The sequence below is a fragment of the Megascapheus bottae genome, chromosome 29 (assembly GCF_031878675.1).
Source record: "Megascapheus bottae isolate mThoBot1 chromosome 29, mThoBot2.hap1, whole genome shotgun sequence".
Lineage (NCBI taxonomy): Eukaryota > Metazoa > Chordata > Mammalia > Rodentia > Geomyidae > Megascapheus > Megascapheus bottae.
The window spans coordinates 9,111,190-9,130,138 of NC_143537.1; the positions used below are offsets into that span (position 1 = coordinate 9,111,190).

At 51.4% G+C, this 18,949-nt stretch overlaps 1 protein-coding gene across 1 annotated transcript in view; it reads left to right on the forward strand.

Moving 5' to 3' along the window:
• Adamts2 (ADAM metallopeptidase with thrombospondin type 1 motif 2) overlaps nt 1-14,403 on the forward strand; it is a 136,543-nt gene extending 122,140 nt beyond the window's left edge. The window contains exons 12-22 of the mRNA XM_090321145.1: nt 276-451; nt 1,729-1,862; nt 2,975-3,098; nt 3,927-4,007; nt 4,898-5,064; nt 5,391-5,550; nt 5,763-5,895; nt 6,821-7,028; nt 7,308-7,437; nt 8,006-8,095; nt 13,927-14,403. Of these exons, the coding sequence (XP_090177271.1) occupies nt 276-451; nt 1,729-1,862; nt 2,975-3,098; nt 3,927-4,007; nt 4,898-5,064; nt 5,391-5,550; nt 5,763-5,895; nt 6,821-7,028; nt 7,308-7,437; nt 8,006-8,095; nt 13,927-14,387 (1,864 nt within the window). The 3' untranslated portion in view covers nt 14,388-14,403. The remainder of the gene's footprint in view (nt 1-275; nt 452-1,728; nt 1,863-2,974; nt 3,099-3,926; nt 4,008-4,897; nt 5,065-5,390; nt 5,551-5,762; nt 5,896-6,820; nt 7,029-7,307; nt 7,438-8,005; nt 8,096-13,926) is intronic.
• Nucleotides 14,404-18,949: the final 4,546 nt, after the last annotated feature.

The following is an 18,949-nucleotide window of genomic DNA, read 5'->3' on the forward strand; positions in this document are numbered from 1 at the left end:
TGCTAGCTCTGGACCACTGCTCTCTCCTCCTTCTTACTTGAGACTCAGTGGAGGCCTCAGTCCCTGTCTCACAGTCTGCTCTCCTGACCCCCTGGTGTGAGGCCACACAGCCTTACTGGTTAGCAAACCCACTTCAGACACTTCAGGCTTCCTCTGTCTTTTGGGGGGGGTGCTGTGGACACAGGGCGGAGGTGGGGAAGTTAGGAGGGGTGCATTAGACACCCCGCCCCCAGGCTGAGTGGCATCAAGCAGTGGATGTTTGCTTTTTCATCCAGCCCCGCCAACGGTGGCCGCACCTGCTCAGGCCTTGCCAACGACTTCCAGCTCTGCAATCCCCAGGACTGCCCCGACACCCTGGCCGACTTCCGGGAAGAGCAGTGCCGACAGTGGGACCTGTACTTTGAGCATGGAGATGCCCAGCATCACTGGCTGCCCCATGAACACCGGGACGGTGAGCCCACCTTCCACTCGCATGGCGGGTCAGCAGTGGGATTCCGCATTGGCCTCAGGTCTCATACTGTCCTGTGTCTCTGACCCTGCATGGGGCAAGCCCACTCACGGCCAATGTGGCTGCAGGTACCCACTCCAGGGTTAGGTGGAGGGTCCAGAGGCTGAGGGTACCAGGCTCTCACAGTCGTCATCTAGTGGACAAGACTGGAGTTGCATGGTGGGGCTGTTTTAGTGACAGGGGCTGCTGATTTTGCGCTCATCTGGTGACCTTTGACCCCCAGCTGTTAGGATTCTCAGTTGAACAGGAGTTGAAAGTACAACCCTATGACTACTTTAAGCATTTTGTGTAGTCATTAATAGAACTGAAAGAAAAAAAAATTCTGGTAGCTTTGGATAGTGAGAGAACGGGGTTCCATACACACCGATCTCCACAGACCCGTGAGTGCCTTCTAAAACGTACAGTTTTTGTATGTTTTCTTTTTATGGATTTAGATAACATAAAATAACCTAATACTATGCAAATGCTATGTTGTGATACTGTGCTGTTCAGGGAAGCATATACGTGCATGCCCTCTTGCGCACATATGCACATGCACGTGCACACACACACACACACACAAATACACACACAAGAGTATGTGCTCAATGCAGATGCAACTGTTTTTAAATATTTTCCATCCTGGGAAGTTGGATTTGCAGCCTGGGACCAGATACAGAAGGTCAACTATATTCTGTTTTAGGGCCCTCTCCCTCTGATTTTTTTTCTGCTTCTCCCAGGGAAGTAGGCAGGCAAAGAAAAAAAAAAAAAGTGGCATCTGGGTTGCCATGTGATTCCATTGCATGAGGTCTGTGGTAGTTGTATCCTTGCTGCACACCCTACACGTGCTAATGCAGGGCTTAGCAATACCAGCAGGGGAGGTCCCTCAGGAGGGCAGACTGTGCCTGGGATCCAGGCTGAGCAGGGAAGGTTCCAGAAACCCGGGATTGAATCCAACCCGGGATTGACTCTAGAAACTGTCTGCTTATATTTGGGACTTCATAGAAGGCCGAATAAGGGCTATGGCTGTGAGTCCAGTTGGGAAAACTTTTTCTTTCTTTTTAAGGCAACAGCTCAAAGGCTCAAAAGGCACTGAGATGGGTCAGTGGTTGCTGCCCCTTTCCCTTGTGTCTGGGGGTGAGCAGGTGAATTTGAAGACTCGGGGGAGTTTTTTCTTCTAGGGATGCTTTCCTTGGCAAGAGAGCTTCATGCTGACTGACACCCTGCCACTTCCCTTCCAGCCAAGGAGAGGTGTCACCTCTATTGTGAGTCCAAGGAGACCGGGGAGGTGGTATCCATGAAGCGCCTGGTGCATGATGGGACACGCTGCTCCTACAAGGATGCCTTCAGCATCTGCGTGCGTGGAGACTGCAGGGTGAGTGTCACCAAGCCAGCCTGAGACCTGGGCCTCAGCCCTTCTGGGCCCTGGCTTCCATTCTTTAGAAGCAACTCTGCAGACCAAGACTGGCTTTCAGATTTCCTCTTCCCACAATGAGAAGACGGGTGAGGAAGAGTTGGGGGGGCGAGGTTTAATGTCAGACCACCCTGAGGACTTCTCAGGAAACCTGGGGGCTCCATGACAGCTCTTCTCATTCTTGAGAGTGAGGGGTGGCTTGGGATTTCCCCAGGGGACCCCTGTGCAGCCCACCCAACCCTAGCATTCCACAAGAGCCCTACACGGGCTATGGTTACATCAGTGTGACCCAACACAAAGCTGAGTCAAAGCCATCATATACTGGGGACCATCCATATATCCTTGCCTTCTACTAGCCTGTCACTAGAACAAAATGATGGGTCACTGTGGCATATGGTAGTCACACGAGTGCAGAATTGCTCTGTCAGCACCCTCTGGGGACTCCTGGAAGCTCCTGCTGGACTTGAAGTAGACAGGACTGTTTGCAGGTATTGCAGACCCCTCCTTCTTGCTGAGAAACAGCAGCCTTCTCAGCCATGCCTGCAGAGGCTCTAACAGAGCCCCTGGGTCCCAGGAACAGCCAGGAGCCTGGAGGTGGGTGTGGCAGCTCTATCTGAGTGTGCCAAAGCACTGCTTCTCCCACATGTGGTTCCAGTGGGATCACAGAGAGCCTGGCAGGGAGCTCTAGTAGCCACACACCAGGTTTGGAGACAGACACTGGCGCATCACCTTTGTATTTGCAAGGCTTTCATGTGTGATCTGCGACCTTGTGGGAAGACCAGAGCCATTGAGAGAATTTTCCTTTCACCTCCCAGGAGAAGGACATAGGGAGCCATGCAAGGCTTCCCCAGGAAGCAGCTGGTCTGGCCAGGAGAAGTTTTGACTAGCCAAGCAGGAAACCCTGTTTGAAGGGGAGGAGGAAGAGGAGGAGAAGGAGGAGGAGGAGGAGGAGGAGGAGGAGGAGGAGGAGGAGGAGGAGGAAGGGGAAGGAGGGAACAGTGCCAGGGATCTTGGGGTCACCAGCCCCCACCGTGGAGACATTCTCAACGTTCCCTGCCTCCCTTCCCCTGCAGAAGGTGGGCTGTGACGGGCTGATCGGCTCCAGCAAGCAGGAGGACAAGTGTGGTGTGTGTGGTGGGGACAATACCCACTGCAAGGTGGTCAAGGGCACATTCACACGCTCGCCCAAGAAGCACGGTGAGTGAGGCCCAAGGCACAGCACGCTGAACCCTGTGGGCCCTAGACTGTTTAGGGCTAGGAACAGAGAGGGGCGGGGGAGGGGGCAAGGGAGGGGTGGGGGTAGAAGAAAACCTGAAGTTAAGGCAACCAATGTCCAGAGAGGGAGAATGAAGGACAGGTCACAGGATCAGGAGAAATAAGAGCAAGTCAAGCCTAGAAATGCTTGGTAGGGTCAGGGTTCGCAGAAGACTCCTTTCCCTAACCCTCTAGAGATGCCCAGCCTGCCTTCCTCATGCTCCCTCTTATTTCTCCTCCCGCCTCCAGCTAGCTGTCAGCAGGACTTCCCTCAGCCTGGGTCAGTGCAGCCTGACCTGCTGCTTCTTTTATTCTGTGGCCTGTTGGCCTCTTTTATTCTGTCTCCACAGGTGATGAGGCTGGAGAACTTAATTCTTTTTTTTGTTTTTTTTTTTTTTGGTTCCTGTAACAAAATACCTGAGATTATGAAACGTCTAAAAAAATAAATTTAGTTAGTTTTCAATTCAGGAGGACAAAACGTCTGTACAACACGGCACTTCATTCTGACAACAGCCCCTACCCTTCACCACATCATAGCAAATGGCAAGGAAAAGAGATCACAAAAAGATCACAGGATCAAATAGGAAGCTAGAGCCCCCCCCCCCAGCCCCCCAGCCCTAGGCTAGGCCCATACCCAGTATCTTTCTGCTGGCTGGGAAACCAATACAGTAGCCCTGGGAGAGCCAGCCAAGGAGCCCACAAGGTCCCTCGGGTTATCTGACTTGGAGATGCCTCTCCCTTTCTCATTTACTCTTCTTTCTACCCCTGAAGATTACATCAAGATGTTTGAGATCCCCTCGGGAGCCAGACACCTGCTCATCCAGGAAGCAGACAGCGCCAGCCATCATCTGTGTGAGTGTCAGAGCTCAGACAACTCCATGTGTCCAAGCCCTGGCTCTCCGGGATTGCTCAGAGTTCCAGGGGTCGGAGGCCCCGGTTGTACAGCCAAGACTAGAGAACAGGGACAACTCTGATAGACATAACTGCATCTCCTGTCTGTCTCCAAATCCCCCCTACCTGGAGGGTCTTTCTGGAGCCCATCTCCCTGTTGAAGGGGCAGGGTTTGGGTTCAGAGGACTGGCAGCAATGTAGAGAGGGACGTGTGTTCAAGCCAGGCCAGGCCTCTTCTAGCCCGCAGGATGTGGGGAGGTCCCAGGTTCCTGGGTGGTACCCCACACAGCCACCAGAGGGCACCAGAGCCCACCGCGGGATGGGAGCATACAGTAACATTCACCTGTTTTCAATTTATGTCTTTATTCGTTTATTCTGGGGATGGAACGCAGGGCCTCACACATTCTAAGCATGTGCTCTGCCACTGAGCTGAGCCTCCATCTGAAATGTAAAAGATTCCACCCGCTATAGGGAAGTCTGAGAACTCTCAGAAATCTAACTCTGGTGCCCCATCCCAGAGACCAAGCTTTGGAGACACCTTCACATCCAAACCACATCGGCCTCTGAGTGTCCCTCAGGCCCCAATAACTGGCAGAGAGGTAGCCTTGACGGCTGCAAAACAGAGCCACCTCGGAGGGGAACCCTGGAGCCTTCAGGACTCCTTCAAGGCCCACATGTGGATGGATGGTGGTGATTTAGGAACGAGCCAGAGCCAGGCGTGACTCTCCCAATGTGACTTCGGGCCTCAGCCACCCAAAGCAGCATGTCCTTCCGGTTTCTCCCCTGCCTGGGTCTCACCCATAAGTGACTGTGGCTGGGCGGGGTGGGGGGGGCTCCTTTGCCATTCTCAGCCGTCAAGAGCCTGGAGACAGGCAAGTTCATCTTGAATGAGGAGAACCACGTGGACCCCAATTCTAGATCATTCATTGCCTTGGGTGTGGAGTGGGAGTACAGGAACGAGGACGACAGGGAGACATTGCAGACCATGGGTCCTCTGCCTGGCACCATCACCGTCCTGGTGAGTCGGGGTCGGGAGGCTCCCTTCCTTGCCTCCTGGGCATGTGGTCTGGGAAAGGCTGAGAGCCCTGAGCCTCTCTGCATTCGTTGTATTGTATTGTATTGGTGGGTTGTGGGGCCTGGGCCTGAACTTCTAGTCCTGTTTCGAGCGAATGCAAAGCCCAATCTGTCCACCAGGACGTTGGGAAATTGTAAGGCAGAGACCATCTGCATTTCCGCCGAGGTCAGGGTCCAGTCCTAGAGACTGGGTCTCAGGTTCTATTCATGTGCCGAGGAAGGGTGGACCTCGAGGCAGACCCGTGCACAGCTGCATTTGTGTGAGCCTAGGTTATCCCAGAAGGAGACGCCCGAATCTCCCTGACCTACAAGTACATGATCCACGAAGATTCACTCAATGTCGATGACAACAACGTCCTGGAAGATGACTCTGTGCGCCATGAGTGGGCCCTGAAGAAGTGGTCTCCTTGCTCCAAGCCCTGTGGCGGAGGTAAGGGGGGGGGGCGCTTCCCACAGTGGGGGTCCTGGATGGGTGACAAGAACAGAATGGCCAGGGGCTATTGTTATTTCTGGACTCCTGCAGCAGGCCTGAGTGGGGTGGAAAGTCTTCTGGATGGGGGATTTCTGGCCCTCCAAGCCCCTTTGGTGGTGGTGGGGTTTCTCTCCATACCCCTGAGCCTCTCTCGAGCATCTTGTGCCCAGGGTCCCAATTCACCAAGTATGGCTGTCGCCGGAAGTTGGACCACAAGATGGTACACCGAGCCTTCTGCCGCGCCCTCCCAAAGCCCAAGGCCATTCGCCGAGCCTGCAACCAGCAGGAGTGTTCCCAGCCCGTGTGAGTACAGAGGAGAGGGCGGTGTGGAGGGAGGGGAGCCCTATAGCCCAGTATCTTCCTCAGAGGGAGAGGTCAGAGGTCACAAGCTCTCCCACAAAGGGAGGGGCAGTCTCTGAATCTTAGAGCAGCCTAGGACCTGGCATGGCCTGGTCACTCTTCACCCACCATGTCTCATGCACCCCAAGATGCTGCAGGCTGAAAGGGGGTACCTCAGCCTCAAACCAGAACACCAGTGTGTACCTTGGAAGTGGCAGCAAATGGTGATGTTCAGGTAGGGAAACTGAGGCCCAGAGAATTGGCTGCCAGTGTTGTGACAAATGTTTCCTGAGCAGCGGTTTTGGTCTTCAAGCTTGGAGGGGACTCCATTTCAGGGGTCTAGGTTCCTTTCAGAGGGACCTAGTCAGGGAAGATGGTAAACAGAGGGACTAAGAATTCACTCTACCCATAAGAGCTCCTGACACCACCTGGGGATGCTGGGAACAAAAAGAGAAAAGATATAGCTAGCCCCTCAGGGTTGGCATGGCTCAGATGGTACAGTGCAAACCAGTGAGCGCGAGTGTCAGATGCTAAATTAGAGTCTTGGTCTCAGACCAAAAAACAAAAAAAGGTGAGGCTGGTCCCAGCCAGCGAGGACAGGATGCATGAGAATGGACAGAAGCACCCCCGGCCAGCAGGCTCAGCAGGGTCTCCCCGCAGTGCTCGTGCATGAAATTATCTGAGCCTCAGTTTCCCTTCTGTGCATACCCACAGAGCCCGCCCCACTGTGAAAGCAGGAACAGGTTCACTTCTGTTGGGGCGCAGAAGCCCCCTCACCTCTTTATTTTCACCACCCACTTGGGTCATTCCCAGCAGAGCCACGAGAGCTCAGCCAGGCTGCTTCTTCAAGGCTGCCGGAAGCTGACTGTGTACCACTCTGCCCTGGCAGGTGGGTGACTGGCGAATGGGAGTCCTGCAGTCAGAGCTGCGGGAGGACCGGCATGCAGGTACGCCCTGTACGCTGCATCCAGCCGCTGCACAACAACACGACCCGATCCGTGCACACCAAACACTGCAACGACAACCGGCCCGAGAGCCGCCGGGCCTGCAACCGCGAGCTCTGCCCTGGTCGCTGGAAGGCTGGACCCTGGTCCCAGGCAAGTCCTTCTCGGTCCCTTACCCTTAACCCCAAATGGAGCCTGGGGGAGACAAGGGTGGGATTCCCCTTTGGGCATAAAGAGTGCCCACTGGTGGTCTCTGAGAGATGCTTCCAGAGTCTTTCACTGGCAGGCCTGGTGTGTTGGGGACACAGTGTGTCACTGCGAGAGGCCAAGGAGTGGGTGCAGTCAGATGATGGAGATGGCACCCAGCCTATCCCAGATTCAAGCCCCATCTCAGGGCAGTGCCCGCCTTGACTGGTGACTCTTCCCTGACAGTGTTCCGTAACCTGTGGCAATGGCACTCAGGAGCGGCCAGTGCTGTGTCGCACGGGGGATGACAGCTTTGGCATCTGCCTAGAAGAGCGGCCTGAGACAGCCCGGATCTGCAGGCTTGGTCCCTGTCCCCGTAAGCTCTCTGCTGTGTCGGGGGTAGGGGATTGGGGTGGGGCCAGCAGGGTGGGACAATCCAAGCAAGTTCTGCTCCATCCTCACATTGGCTGGACTTGAAGGAGGAGCCCCTAACCAGGGCCGGGCCTTCCCTAGAGGGAATGGAGGGGGTTGGCAGCTGCCATGCATTGCTGCTGGGCCAGGCCTGGCGCAGACAGGAAAGAGGGACCTCAGCTCAGCACGGCTTTCCTGGCCCTTTGTTGGTGGGGGCTGTGGACTTCTGCCAGGGGCTGGTGACAGAATACTGCCTGTGGATTCCTGGCCTAGTGTCACACACAGCTCACCCCTCCTGGTCCCCAAGAGACTCGAAACTCTCTCTCAAGAGGGGATCAAGACTGTTTTGCTTCTACTGAAGAAGGAACACAGAGAGAGACCAAGTGCACTGTCACCTCAGAGGAGCCCAAGTTCTTTCTATGGCCCCACTCACCCACCCACCCATGCTAGTGTTAGGGCCGCTTTGCTTGCAGTAGGGTGAGTGGACGCCTTGCCCACAGGCCTCAGCAGCCATGCTCCCCTCTCCACTCCAGGCAACACCTCGGATCCATCCAAGAAGAGCTACGTGGTTCAGTGGCTGTCCCGGCCCGACTCGGATGCCCCCATGGCGAAGATCTCGTCAAGTAACCGACCTGTTTATAACTCTGCCTCTGTCCTGCAGTGCATGCCCCGCGCCTTGTGGGGTCTGCCCTGGGCCCCGCTCCTTTCTCTGTATGGAAAGCTGCCCTGATGGAGGGGTGCACACCCTCATCTCTCTTTTTCTCCGGGCTCTGTGCCCGGCAGCTCCTTGGAGCTTCCAACACCGGGCTGTGAGTGAGGCCCTGCCTTGGGGGGACATCACCGGCCTCTCCTTGCTGTGGGGGGCCGGGACCTGGTTGGTGATGGCTCATAAAGGGGCAAAGATCTGTTGTGGTGGTGCCTGAGGGGCTGGAGGTCAAAGAGTGACCAATCGTGTCCACTTGGCCCTGGCAATGGGGCTAAGGCTTCAGGGCGCAAGCCGGCCCTCCCCCTGGCGAGGCCAGAGGGGTCTTGAGGCCATGAGGTTCTGTTTTGTTTTGTTTTGTTTCGTTTGCGTCCGCTGTGCTGGGTGATCGGATCCTCCCCTCCCCTCCTCCCCACGTTTCCAGCAGCGTCAGGGGCTGCCCGCTGCCACGCTGTCCTGCCTAGCTGCCCCTCTGCTGCGTGTGTCCTTCTGCCTCGTGACATTGTGGCCTGCTTCTGTCTGGCCTTTGCATCTGGCCCACACAGCCCTGGATCCCTCCACACACACCACCTCCCCTGTCCTCTCAGGGGTCCGGTCATAAAGGAGGAGGCAGAGGGATGTGTCCCCTCCCCTGGGACATGGTTCCTATTCTCTGTCCACTTGCTCCAATGGCCTTTTCTTACCGTGTGCATAGGACCCCGTGTGGAGGTTTGAGAGTGAGAGAGATTGATGATTGATTGATTGATTGATGACTGATGATTGATTGTGTGAAATGGCTGTGCCTCGCGCCTACCAGTGTGAACAAAACTACAGAATTACCTCAATTTTTATTGCTTTTGTGCTTAGGAAAAAAAAATAATAAAAACTATGTAGAACATGCCTTAAAGTTGAAAGGTCACAGGACTGGCTGCGAAGTCCAGCCTCAGAGAGGGACGTGGTCCAGGCAGGAGGCAGGCACTAGAGGTCAAGGGGGAGAGTGCCCAAGTAACCCACTTTTTTTGTGTGCCAAGGGCAAGGTTTCTAGATGCACATGGCCTCGCTCCTTTTACGGAGGGAATCTGAGCTCCCAGAGACCTGGGGACACCTGTCCCATCCATCTCTATAAAAAGGAGCCCTACAAAGATATCCACCTGGCTAAACGGCGCTGACTGTTGAGTGGAGACCCCCCCCCCCACACCCACATGGCATGGGGGTCTCCGACAGCGCGGCCTTACACCCAAAGGGTGACACACCTGGGCCCTTAGCCGTGACCAATGTAGCACTCCCGCCCAGTCCCCAGGCCAGCTGCATCAGTTAAGAACAAACCTGCTGGACCATGGTTCCCAGCCTCCTCCTCCTCCTCTTTCTTCTCCTCCTCCTCCTCCTCCTCCTCTGGCACTAATTACTGTTATGTAAATAATCGGTGTGTAACTGCATACTAATCTTCATGACTGTTAACTTCCAGCTTTCACGAGGCAATGTGGGTGAGACCTCTGTAGCTGTGAAGGCACAGAACGGTCCCCAAGCATTGCACTCTCTGTCTATATGCACTTTGGTTTATCAGGGATATTTTATTAGTGTTTTGTATGTATTTAATGACCTATGATATCGGTTCCATTGTTGTTGTTGCTTTTCTGTTGTTCTTTTCTTCTTCTTCTTCTTTTTAATGAGACAACAGTAGCGTGTGCCAAAGTGACTGTGAAAATGACCTTTTATTCTCAGTAATGATGAAAAGACCTGTCATGCATCCCACAAATAAACTCAATAAAAGTGCAGTAAAACTGGGTGCTTGGGTTTGGCAAGCAAATGGCTCGTTGTCTTCACCTTCATGGCCACCTCGCAAAGGAGCCAGGGTGTTATTGAAGCACTGATTAGTGTGCTGATCTGACCATAAAGACTTCACAGTCCATCCCCTGCCGGTTCATTCTCCTTTAAAAAAAAAAAAAAATCAGTGTATTTCCCAACATGCAACAGTGCACTGCATGATTTGGAGTTTCCAACCTTTTATGCTAAGTGAAGTTTAAGTTCCCTGCTCCAACAGTGTCTCAGAGTCAGGAAAAATAACTAAGAATACCCCCTGGGTGCCAGTGGGGCATGCCTGTAATCCTAGCTACTCAGGAGGCTGCGATCTAAAGATCTCGGTTTGAAGCCAGCAGGTCAGGAAAGACTCTTATCTCCAATAAACTACTCAGAAAGGGTCGGAAGTGGCACTGCAGCTCAAGTGGTAGAACAATAGCCTTGAGCACAAAGAAGCTCAGGGACAGTGCCTAGCCCATGAGTTCAAGCCGCAGTACTGAGGGGAAAAACACCCCTGAACAGTGGAGTGGAAATATCAATTCCTGGTCACCTGTCCTGAGCCACCATCCGGTTACTCTCCTGGCCCCAGTGTTCAGCCTTGGGCTACTTTCCATCCTCGTTATAATCATTTCTCCATATTGTCAGGGCACTGATTTCGGGTTCTCAGTAAAAGAGCCTCGTATTTATGTGCAACTTAAGCACATCCTGCTATGTAGACTAAACCATCTATTACTTAGAATGCCTCATCACATGCAAATGCTGTCTTCATACCTGCCTTATATTATTTGGAGAACAATGACAAAAAAAAGACTGTTCATGTCAGTAAGATGCATTTTTTGCCAAGTATTTCTTATCCATGTTGTCAAGTTTTTCCTAGCTGATATTATCATAGCTAAGCTCTTGATGTGTGGGCTTTTTCTCAATTATTTTATTCACTGACGTGTGTGTGTGTGTGTGTGTGTGTGTGTGTGTGTGTGTGTGTGTGTATAGGGGCTTAAACTTAAGGCCTATGCTCTCACTAGGCTTTTTTGTTTGTGGCTGGTGCTCTACCCTTTGAACCACACCTCCAGCCCAGCTTTTTTTTGCTGGTAAATTGGAGATCAAAGTATATAGACTTGTTTGCCTAGGCTGGATTTGAACTTTCAGATCTCATCCTAAAGTCCATTGGTACCTAGCTGGCATTTTCATTTTTAGTAATGGAAGGCAATGGAGTTACTCAGAGAATGTCCAGAGGAAAGCGGAGAGGGAGTTACATTATGGAAATGGTAATGGGATGCCTCCATCCCTTGAGCCCAGTCCTCAGTGCTGTTTTCTTATCCAATAAGTACTGAGTGCTTTCTCTGGATCAAGCTCTAATCCAGACAAGGATCATCCAACTTCTCCTACAAAGACCTGGGTATTGTAGCTTAGAAGGTTAAAGGCCACTGTCAAATTGCTCAACACTGCTCAATAAATGAAGTGTGGCAGAGTATCAATAAAACTTTATTTAGAAAACCAGACAAAGAACAGATCCCTCTATCACCATAGCTTCCTGGCTCCTATGGCAGGTCTTCTATCCAGCTCTTATCCAAATTCCCACTTGTCCAAATCCCCAGGAGAGCTGTGGTCAGTGGGATTTTCTTTCCACTTCAGTGTTTACTTAGAGAAGGGAGGAGTAGAAGAGAACACAGGTGAGGTGCTCTGTCTCCTCCCCTAAACCTCAAACAGGTCCATTCTGAGTTGCCTGCTTCCTGTCCTGGGTGTTTGGGAAAAGCACTCTCAAATTTGAAATGTCTTAGAGCCGTATCTCAGGCCCCTGAGTGTGAAACCATCACGCTCAGTCCACTGGTGAACATTTCTCAACCAGTTAGGACAAACTGGGCTCTCCCAGAATGGCTGGCCAGCTTGTGCAATGGAGGGCTGTAGGCAATCATGTGTCTTCTTTATTTTGGCCATTTAGAAGTACAGATTCATTAAGGGGTCTGTTTGGGGTAGTATGTGCTGTGAATTTTCATGCCTGTGGCTTTAGTTGCTTTCAAGGTTGTGTTTTTTGTCTCAGGCATTCTACCTTCTTTCCATTTATCCTTTCTATCCTTGTATGTGCAAGCATTTATGCATTCTTTTGATTCACCAAGCTTGGCTTTGGGGTTTTTTCAAGGGTGTCTACACACATCATGGAGCTCTGATCTTTGGGACTTTCGGGATAATGAAAAAGTCAGGTTCTAGTCACTTTTATGTGACAAGTGCATGTGAACTTGCAGGCTGGGACGAATTTGGGGAAGTATAGACCAGGATTCCATGGAATAGGGCGTGTTTATGTCCTAAGAGAAGTCAGGCAATGCCAGCTGGAGGCTGAAAGGTGAAAGTTAGGAAAGGACATTCTGGAACAGAATGACTGAATGAGCGGAAGAGAGAACAAATGATACAGAGGCAAGCCAGAAAGGAGACTATTTTTTTGTAAAACCATGGTGTAACCCAGAGGCAAAGCTGTGTGGCCAGGCAGGAGTCGAAGAGAGGTGTAGACAGGTCTGGGGTGGAGACTAGGGGGCAGGAGGTGCAAGGGCCACTGATGAATCTGGCTCAGGTATCTGAAAGGCCACTCACTGAGGCTGCTGGTGGGGCCACCTGATGCCATGAACTTGGGCTACATGGGTGCCCTTAGACTCATGGGAGGTGGGCAGGGGCATGTGCCCAGTAGATAGTTGTGTTCAAAAGATGGAAACTCTGGGAGTTTGGGGTTGGCAAATCACCAGCCTCTGAGGAGGAAGTTGAACAGCAGGGAGTACAACAGGAAGTACAGGGAGTGGGGACCATGCAAAACCCCCAGCCTTCTGGGAAGGGAGGTTCCGTTCTTGATGGTGGGTGTGAGAGCACAGGAGAGCTATGTGGGATGTTGCCTGTTTGCTCCTTCCTCCATCTCTCCATCCCTCCTTCAATTAGGAGATGAAGTCAACAGGGAAGGGAAAGCACCTATGGAGCTTGTGTGAGATACATCAGAAGCCATCACTATAGAAGGAGAGGTGGCTGAGAAGAGAGCTAGCAGGGCCGGGCCCAGTGAGCTCTGAAATCAAGAATTTATAATGGATCAAATCTCCTCATTTGATGTGATTGGTTCTTTGACGTCGAATGGGTTGGGTAAATCCTGTCTGTTTGCTTGCATGTGGTGGGTAAAATGCTAGGGATCTGGGAAGGGAGTGTGACATTTCAGGAAGAAGGGAGAGGGTCAGGCAGAAGAATGATGACCTTGAATCAACTGAGCTGCAGGCAGAGGGGGGATGGGCCAAGGAGAAAGAAGACAGCCATGCGAGGTAAAACAAGGCATCTGCAGAGACAGCCAGGACTCTGCATGCTGGCTGAACCACGAGGAGGGGTTTCCTGTGTGGGAAAGAATGAGGCAACCATGCTAGACAGAGGGGGAGCCTTTAGCAAAGGCATTCGGTGGATGGGGCTGGAACAGAACAGGCTGCCAATGGGTAAGTTGAGGCAAGTGTGGAGAGTGGTTGTTAATTTCTTTTTGGCCACTCTTCAGAAACACCTGGGAAGTTTGCATCAGGATGCAGACATGGCAAGGGTGAGGTCCAAGCCAGGTTCTGGGATTTGACTGTGTTCGGTTTAATGTTGTTATCGTCAGGACTTGCGAAGTCCTGGCACAGAACGGCATTGAGGAGCTTTTAGTGTGAAGATGCGGCCAGCTTCCGTTCTTTTTAAGTGGAACATTGAATCACCCTGAAAGAACAAACACCTCAAGCTTTGAGACCCCGGAGAGCTCCAGCTGCAGCTAGGGGCTTGCTTGGAGGAGGGGAGTGGGCTCTGTGGATGCTGCCCTGCTAGTGCACGTGGATATCGCAAGCATACAGACTGTCCACGTGAACGCTCTGCCTCGGGGCTGCCTCTGGGCTCTGTCACATGCCTCCTCCAGCCACTGCACCCTGTGGGGGGGGCACCAAGTCCCCCTTACCCTGTCCTTTGGTTATTTGTCCCACTTTTCTCTTTCAGAGGACCACTGCCAAGGCGACAAGTCAATGTTCTGTAGGATGGAAGTCTTGTCCCGCTATTGCTCCATCCCAAGCTACAACAAACTCTGCTGCAAATTCTGCAATCTGCAAAACAACCTCACCAACCTGGACGATGGGGCAGAGCCACCGCCAGGGAAACACAACGACATCGAGGTGTTCATGCCCACGCTCCCAGGACCCACGCTAGCCACACAGGTGCAGCCTTCGCCAGGCCCCCTGGAGGTCCCTGTCAACACCTCCAGCACCAATGCCTCCAGCACTGAGGACCTGCCTGAAACCAACGCTCTAGATGTCCCTTACAAGGTCCAAGGCCTGGAAGATGAAGCCCAACCACCTAACTTAATCCCCCGACGACCCAGCCTGTACGAAAAGACCAGGAACCAAAGAATTCAGGAGCTCATTGATGCAATGCGGAAGAAAGAGGCGCACCGGAAGTCCTAATAAAATGGAAAGAGCATCGTGGCATTCATGTTTTCTTGCTTGTAGAGATAATCCTGTAGGGTGGAGAGCAAATCTTATGTCGTTAGACATGAAGCCAAAGTTCCTGATTCCAAAAGGTTTGGGGGAGGGGGAGGGGAGAGAAGGGAATGACACTGTGTGTGTGTGTGTGTGTGTGTGTGTGTGTGTGTGTGTGTGTGTGTGTGTGTGTGTTGGCATGTGCGCATGCACATAAGGAAGTTAGGTTAGTGTATGTGTATTCTTTTGCTGGACCAGAAATGACCTGAATTGTGTAGCGGTGTGGGATGTAGAGTGGCCAGGAGTAGAGGAGGATACAAGAGGGAGAACAGGAGAGACTGAGTGTCCACAAATTGCTGAGCTGTGGCTGGAAATTTCACTGTCCCCAGGTAATATGGCAAGACATTTCCCATTGACCCCTAGGTCAGGACCCACCCACGGGCACTGTTAGGACACCCTGAGATTCCTTAATAACTAAGCAGTGGCCAAGACAAGAACTCCAGTGTCGTAAGGACCAGGCAGGTAAGGATGAGTGCAGTGGCCAGTTAGGGACAGTGGGGACACCCTGAGAACTTACATACACCATGTTAAAACTGATTGGGAGCTGTGGTCATGGCTGCTAAGGTGAAATCTGTTTTCCTCCAGTAGCTCTGGCCTGGCTTTTTCAGACGAATGCATAGCGGGTTTTTGGTTTTGCTTTTGGTTCCTGTGAAAACTCTGTCCTTAAGTCAACTCTAAATATTTTAAAAGAAATTGGAAGACTCTTAGGGTCTGGATCCAGCAGGCTGCAACCTCTGGTATCAGTCTCAATGGGGGTCATATTTATTGGTCATTATGACAAAAGTCATCTCATTTGGTGCTCACATTGTACTGTGTTTGAATCTCAGCTGAGTTTGAGCTGTGCTGCTATCTAATTCTTCCTCTGGGGGACGTGACAGATCCCTGGACACAGCGTGTCCCTGTCCTGGAACCAGGGACAAGGACAGATCCAAACAGGAGCCATGGGGCAAAAACAGTAAGAAAGACAGGACATCTCTTCCTCTCTACCATCCAGCCTTGCTTGCTGGACCACGGTGGGAAGAGCTCCAAGCTTCTCCTGCCAGCCCTCAGAGGATGTGGGAGTCACCCACTGAGCTCTAAGTGGTCCTTGGCCTATGAATCCATCATCCTGGAGTCAGAATGCAGCCCCCCAAGGTGTGAGAGGCCTAATACAGCTTAGCTTTGGAGGACAGGCTTCTCACATCTGATTCTGACCCACCCCATACCTCCATCCCTCAGAAGTTCGAGACCCCAGCACTGGGATATGGGCCAACAGGGGGAGGGGAAATGGAGGAGGAAAAGGAGAGAAGTTTTGCCTTTTCAAAATTTAACTTCTATCTTTGGTAAAAAAAAGATGGATTTTTTTTTTCTTTTGAGCCAGATGTGAGGGGCAGGGGAGAGAAATGGGCAGTTGAGGAAGCTGAGCTTGATCTTTCACTACCTTGGTATTTTGTGAATATGTGGTTCTAGCATTCCAAAATGAGACCCAAGGGCATGTGAGCATCTTAGCTGGGCCTAGTTAGTGTGTAATTCTGAAGTTTCATGTGTAGGGAAAGTTCTAGAAGCTTTGGATTCTCACCAGTTCTAGATCCTAGAGAAGTCCTTCTTGTTAGAAATTAACTCTGGATGGTCCATAATGGCTACTTTCTGTTGCATGTCAGGGTGCTAAGTAAGCATACTTGTCACTATTGTGTGTGCATTGTGTGTGTGTGTGTGTGTGTGTATGCATGTATGTGTGTGTGTCGGGCCTGAGGAACAAAGTTAGAGTGCAGGGACCAGCTAGAGCAGCATCTGGTTTAACTTGCCACCAGGGAGGAGGTGGGCTTCCTTCCCTCCCTCCCTCCCTCCCTCCCACTTGCCATCACCTAGTTGGGCTGTGTCTCACAGGATGTGCTTGAGAACACGCCCATGGCCCTGCCTCAGGAAGTGGACGCGGATCCCACCGTCCACCCTCCTTTGTACAACCTGGTGCTATTGTTCTGGGGCTAACTAGCAGCATTACCTACTTGGGTCCGAGGCAGAATGTGGAGGACGTAGGAGACTAATGCTAGCCAGGAAGTAGTATTCAGTTTACCCAACCTGAGAGATATGGGGATGTTTCCAGGTCTGCACAAAACACTTGTTTGGGGAAATTCTCTAGATATTCTGGGCGCCTGTCCTGTGCCTGTAGAAGATAGTTACCCTCGGGAACTGCCGTGGCCCCACGAGCAGTCCTCAGTGTCTCGGGCCACAGAACCATAGTGTTCTGAGGTTAGAGGTCCTCAGACACTCTTCCCTCCAGGGGCAGGGAGAGCACCACCTAGCCCAGAAACAGCAGGTAGCGAAGTCACTGACCATTCTTAGGGAAACTCACACTAGATTTGGGGGGTGGGGACTCTAGCTCTCTGGTTTACTCCTTTTGGGAAAACCCATGGAATTTCATGTATAAACCTTATGTTGTATTTTAAGGGATCTTATTTTTGTCTAATTTGAGTATATAAATGGTGCTTGGTATCAATGTCGTGGTCAGATGAGACATTATGGTTCTATTTACTCCCATACGACAGGTAGCTGCCACAAGGAGCCGCCAAGGTGCTGAACTTAAATCACAGTATTTTATCTTGCTGGTAATAGCCGTCAATACCTATTTGTTCTGTATCACAACATTCTGCTCTTTCCTTTGATAACTTATTAAAGTTACGATGTCTATGGTTTTGCAAATCACGAATGTGTTGTTCGTTACCTCAACCTATGAGCAGAAGAAAGAGGACAAGTGACCTCCTAAAGCCAGCCTCGTGTGGGGTGACACACGGCAGTGTAGTCTCAGCTGCTCCAATCAGGACCCTGCGGTAGAAAGCAAAGGACCCCTTCCCCAACCACCCCAGGACTCAGCTAATTATGAAGTTATGGGGAGCATCCAAATAAAGCAATTAAAATATAGACACTGGGCTGGGGGTTTTGGCCTAGAGTAGAGTATTTGCCTACCATGCATGAAGACCTGGGTTCGATTCCTCAGTACTACATATATAGAAAAAAAAGCCAGAAGTGGTGCTGTGGTTCAAGTAGTAGAGCACTAGTCTTGAGGAAAAGCCCAAGGACAGTGCTCAGGCGCTGAATTCAAGCCCCAGGACTGGAAAAAAAATATATAGACACTGTCACCATGGTTTAAAAAAATCCTTATATAGCTGGGTGCGGTGGCTCAGGCCCGTATAATCCTAGCTATTCAGGAGGCTGAGATCTGAGGATCAAGGTTCAAAGCCAGCCCAGGCACACAAAGACCAGAGACTCTTTTTTTTTTTTGCCAGTCCTGGGCTTGAGCTCAGGGCCTGAGCACTGTCCTTGGACTTTTTCAAGGCTAGAGCTCTACCACTTGAGCCTCAGCACCACTTCTGGCTTTTTTTTTTCTATGTATGTGGTACCGAGGAATCGAACCCGGGTCTTCATGCATGCTAGGCAAGCACTTTAACCACTAGGCCAAACTCCTGGCCCCATGACCAGAGACTCTTATCTCCAATTAACCTCTAGGAAATGGGAAGTGGGGCTTGGCTCAAGGGTAGGATGGTAGCCTTGAGCTGAAGAACTCAAGGATAACACCCAGGCCCAGGGGTAGAGCAGTAGACTTGAGCTGAAGAGCTCAGGGACAGCGCCCAGGTCGAGTTTAAGCCCCATGACTGCCACAAAAAAAAAATCCTGTTCACAAAACCCACATTTATAAAAAAAATTATTAGAGGAAGTTATAAAATGTTGACACTAGACAGAAAAAAGCTGGCAGGCCAGGGGCATCAGTCAGGATGGCAGGGAAGCAGGGAACAGTGATTGGCCAGCATGTGCCGGAAGTAGTATTGCAGAAACACAGGAGAAAAAAAAAACCCAAAGAGAGTGGAAGGCTTCTATTAATCTCATCCTTGTGTTAATTTTGAATCAGACTTTAGGCCCAATTGTTCATGGGGGCACAGAGGGATCACACAGTGATGAAGGGGTAAATTCTCAAAGACATCAAAACAATCCTTACTATGGAGGCCAATAGCCACAAAGTAGGAAGCCCGTTGCAGAGAAATGGACCCATCAACCACTGGAGTTAATACTTCAACACTTCCCTGTCATTGATTGGTGGATCAAACGGGCAGAAACTCAGCAAGGACACAGCACCATCCATCAGCTGAACCTTAACTGATTCTTTGAAAAGACCTCAGTAGCAGCAAGAGAGAACCAGCCATCCCCACTTGGGGTGCTTACCTAGAGGAGCAGATCAGGATGCTGAAGAGACATTGCACCAACAAGTTTACCGCAGTGCTGCTCACAAGCTCACAGGACAAGGTAGGACCTCTACGTTAAATATCCATCGACAATGGATACAGAAAATGGAGTATGAATACAAAATGGAACTGAGTGCTGGTGGCTCACACGTGTCATCCTAGCTATTCAGAAGGCTGACATCTGAGGATCACAGTTCAAAGCCAGCCGGGCCAAAAGTCTGTGAGACTCTTATATCCAATTAACCACCAGAAAATCAGAAGTGGCGTTGTGGC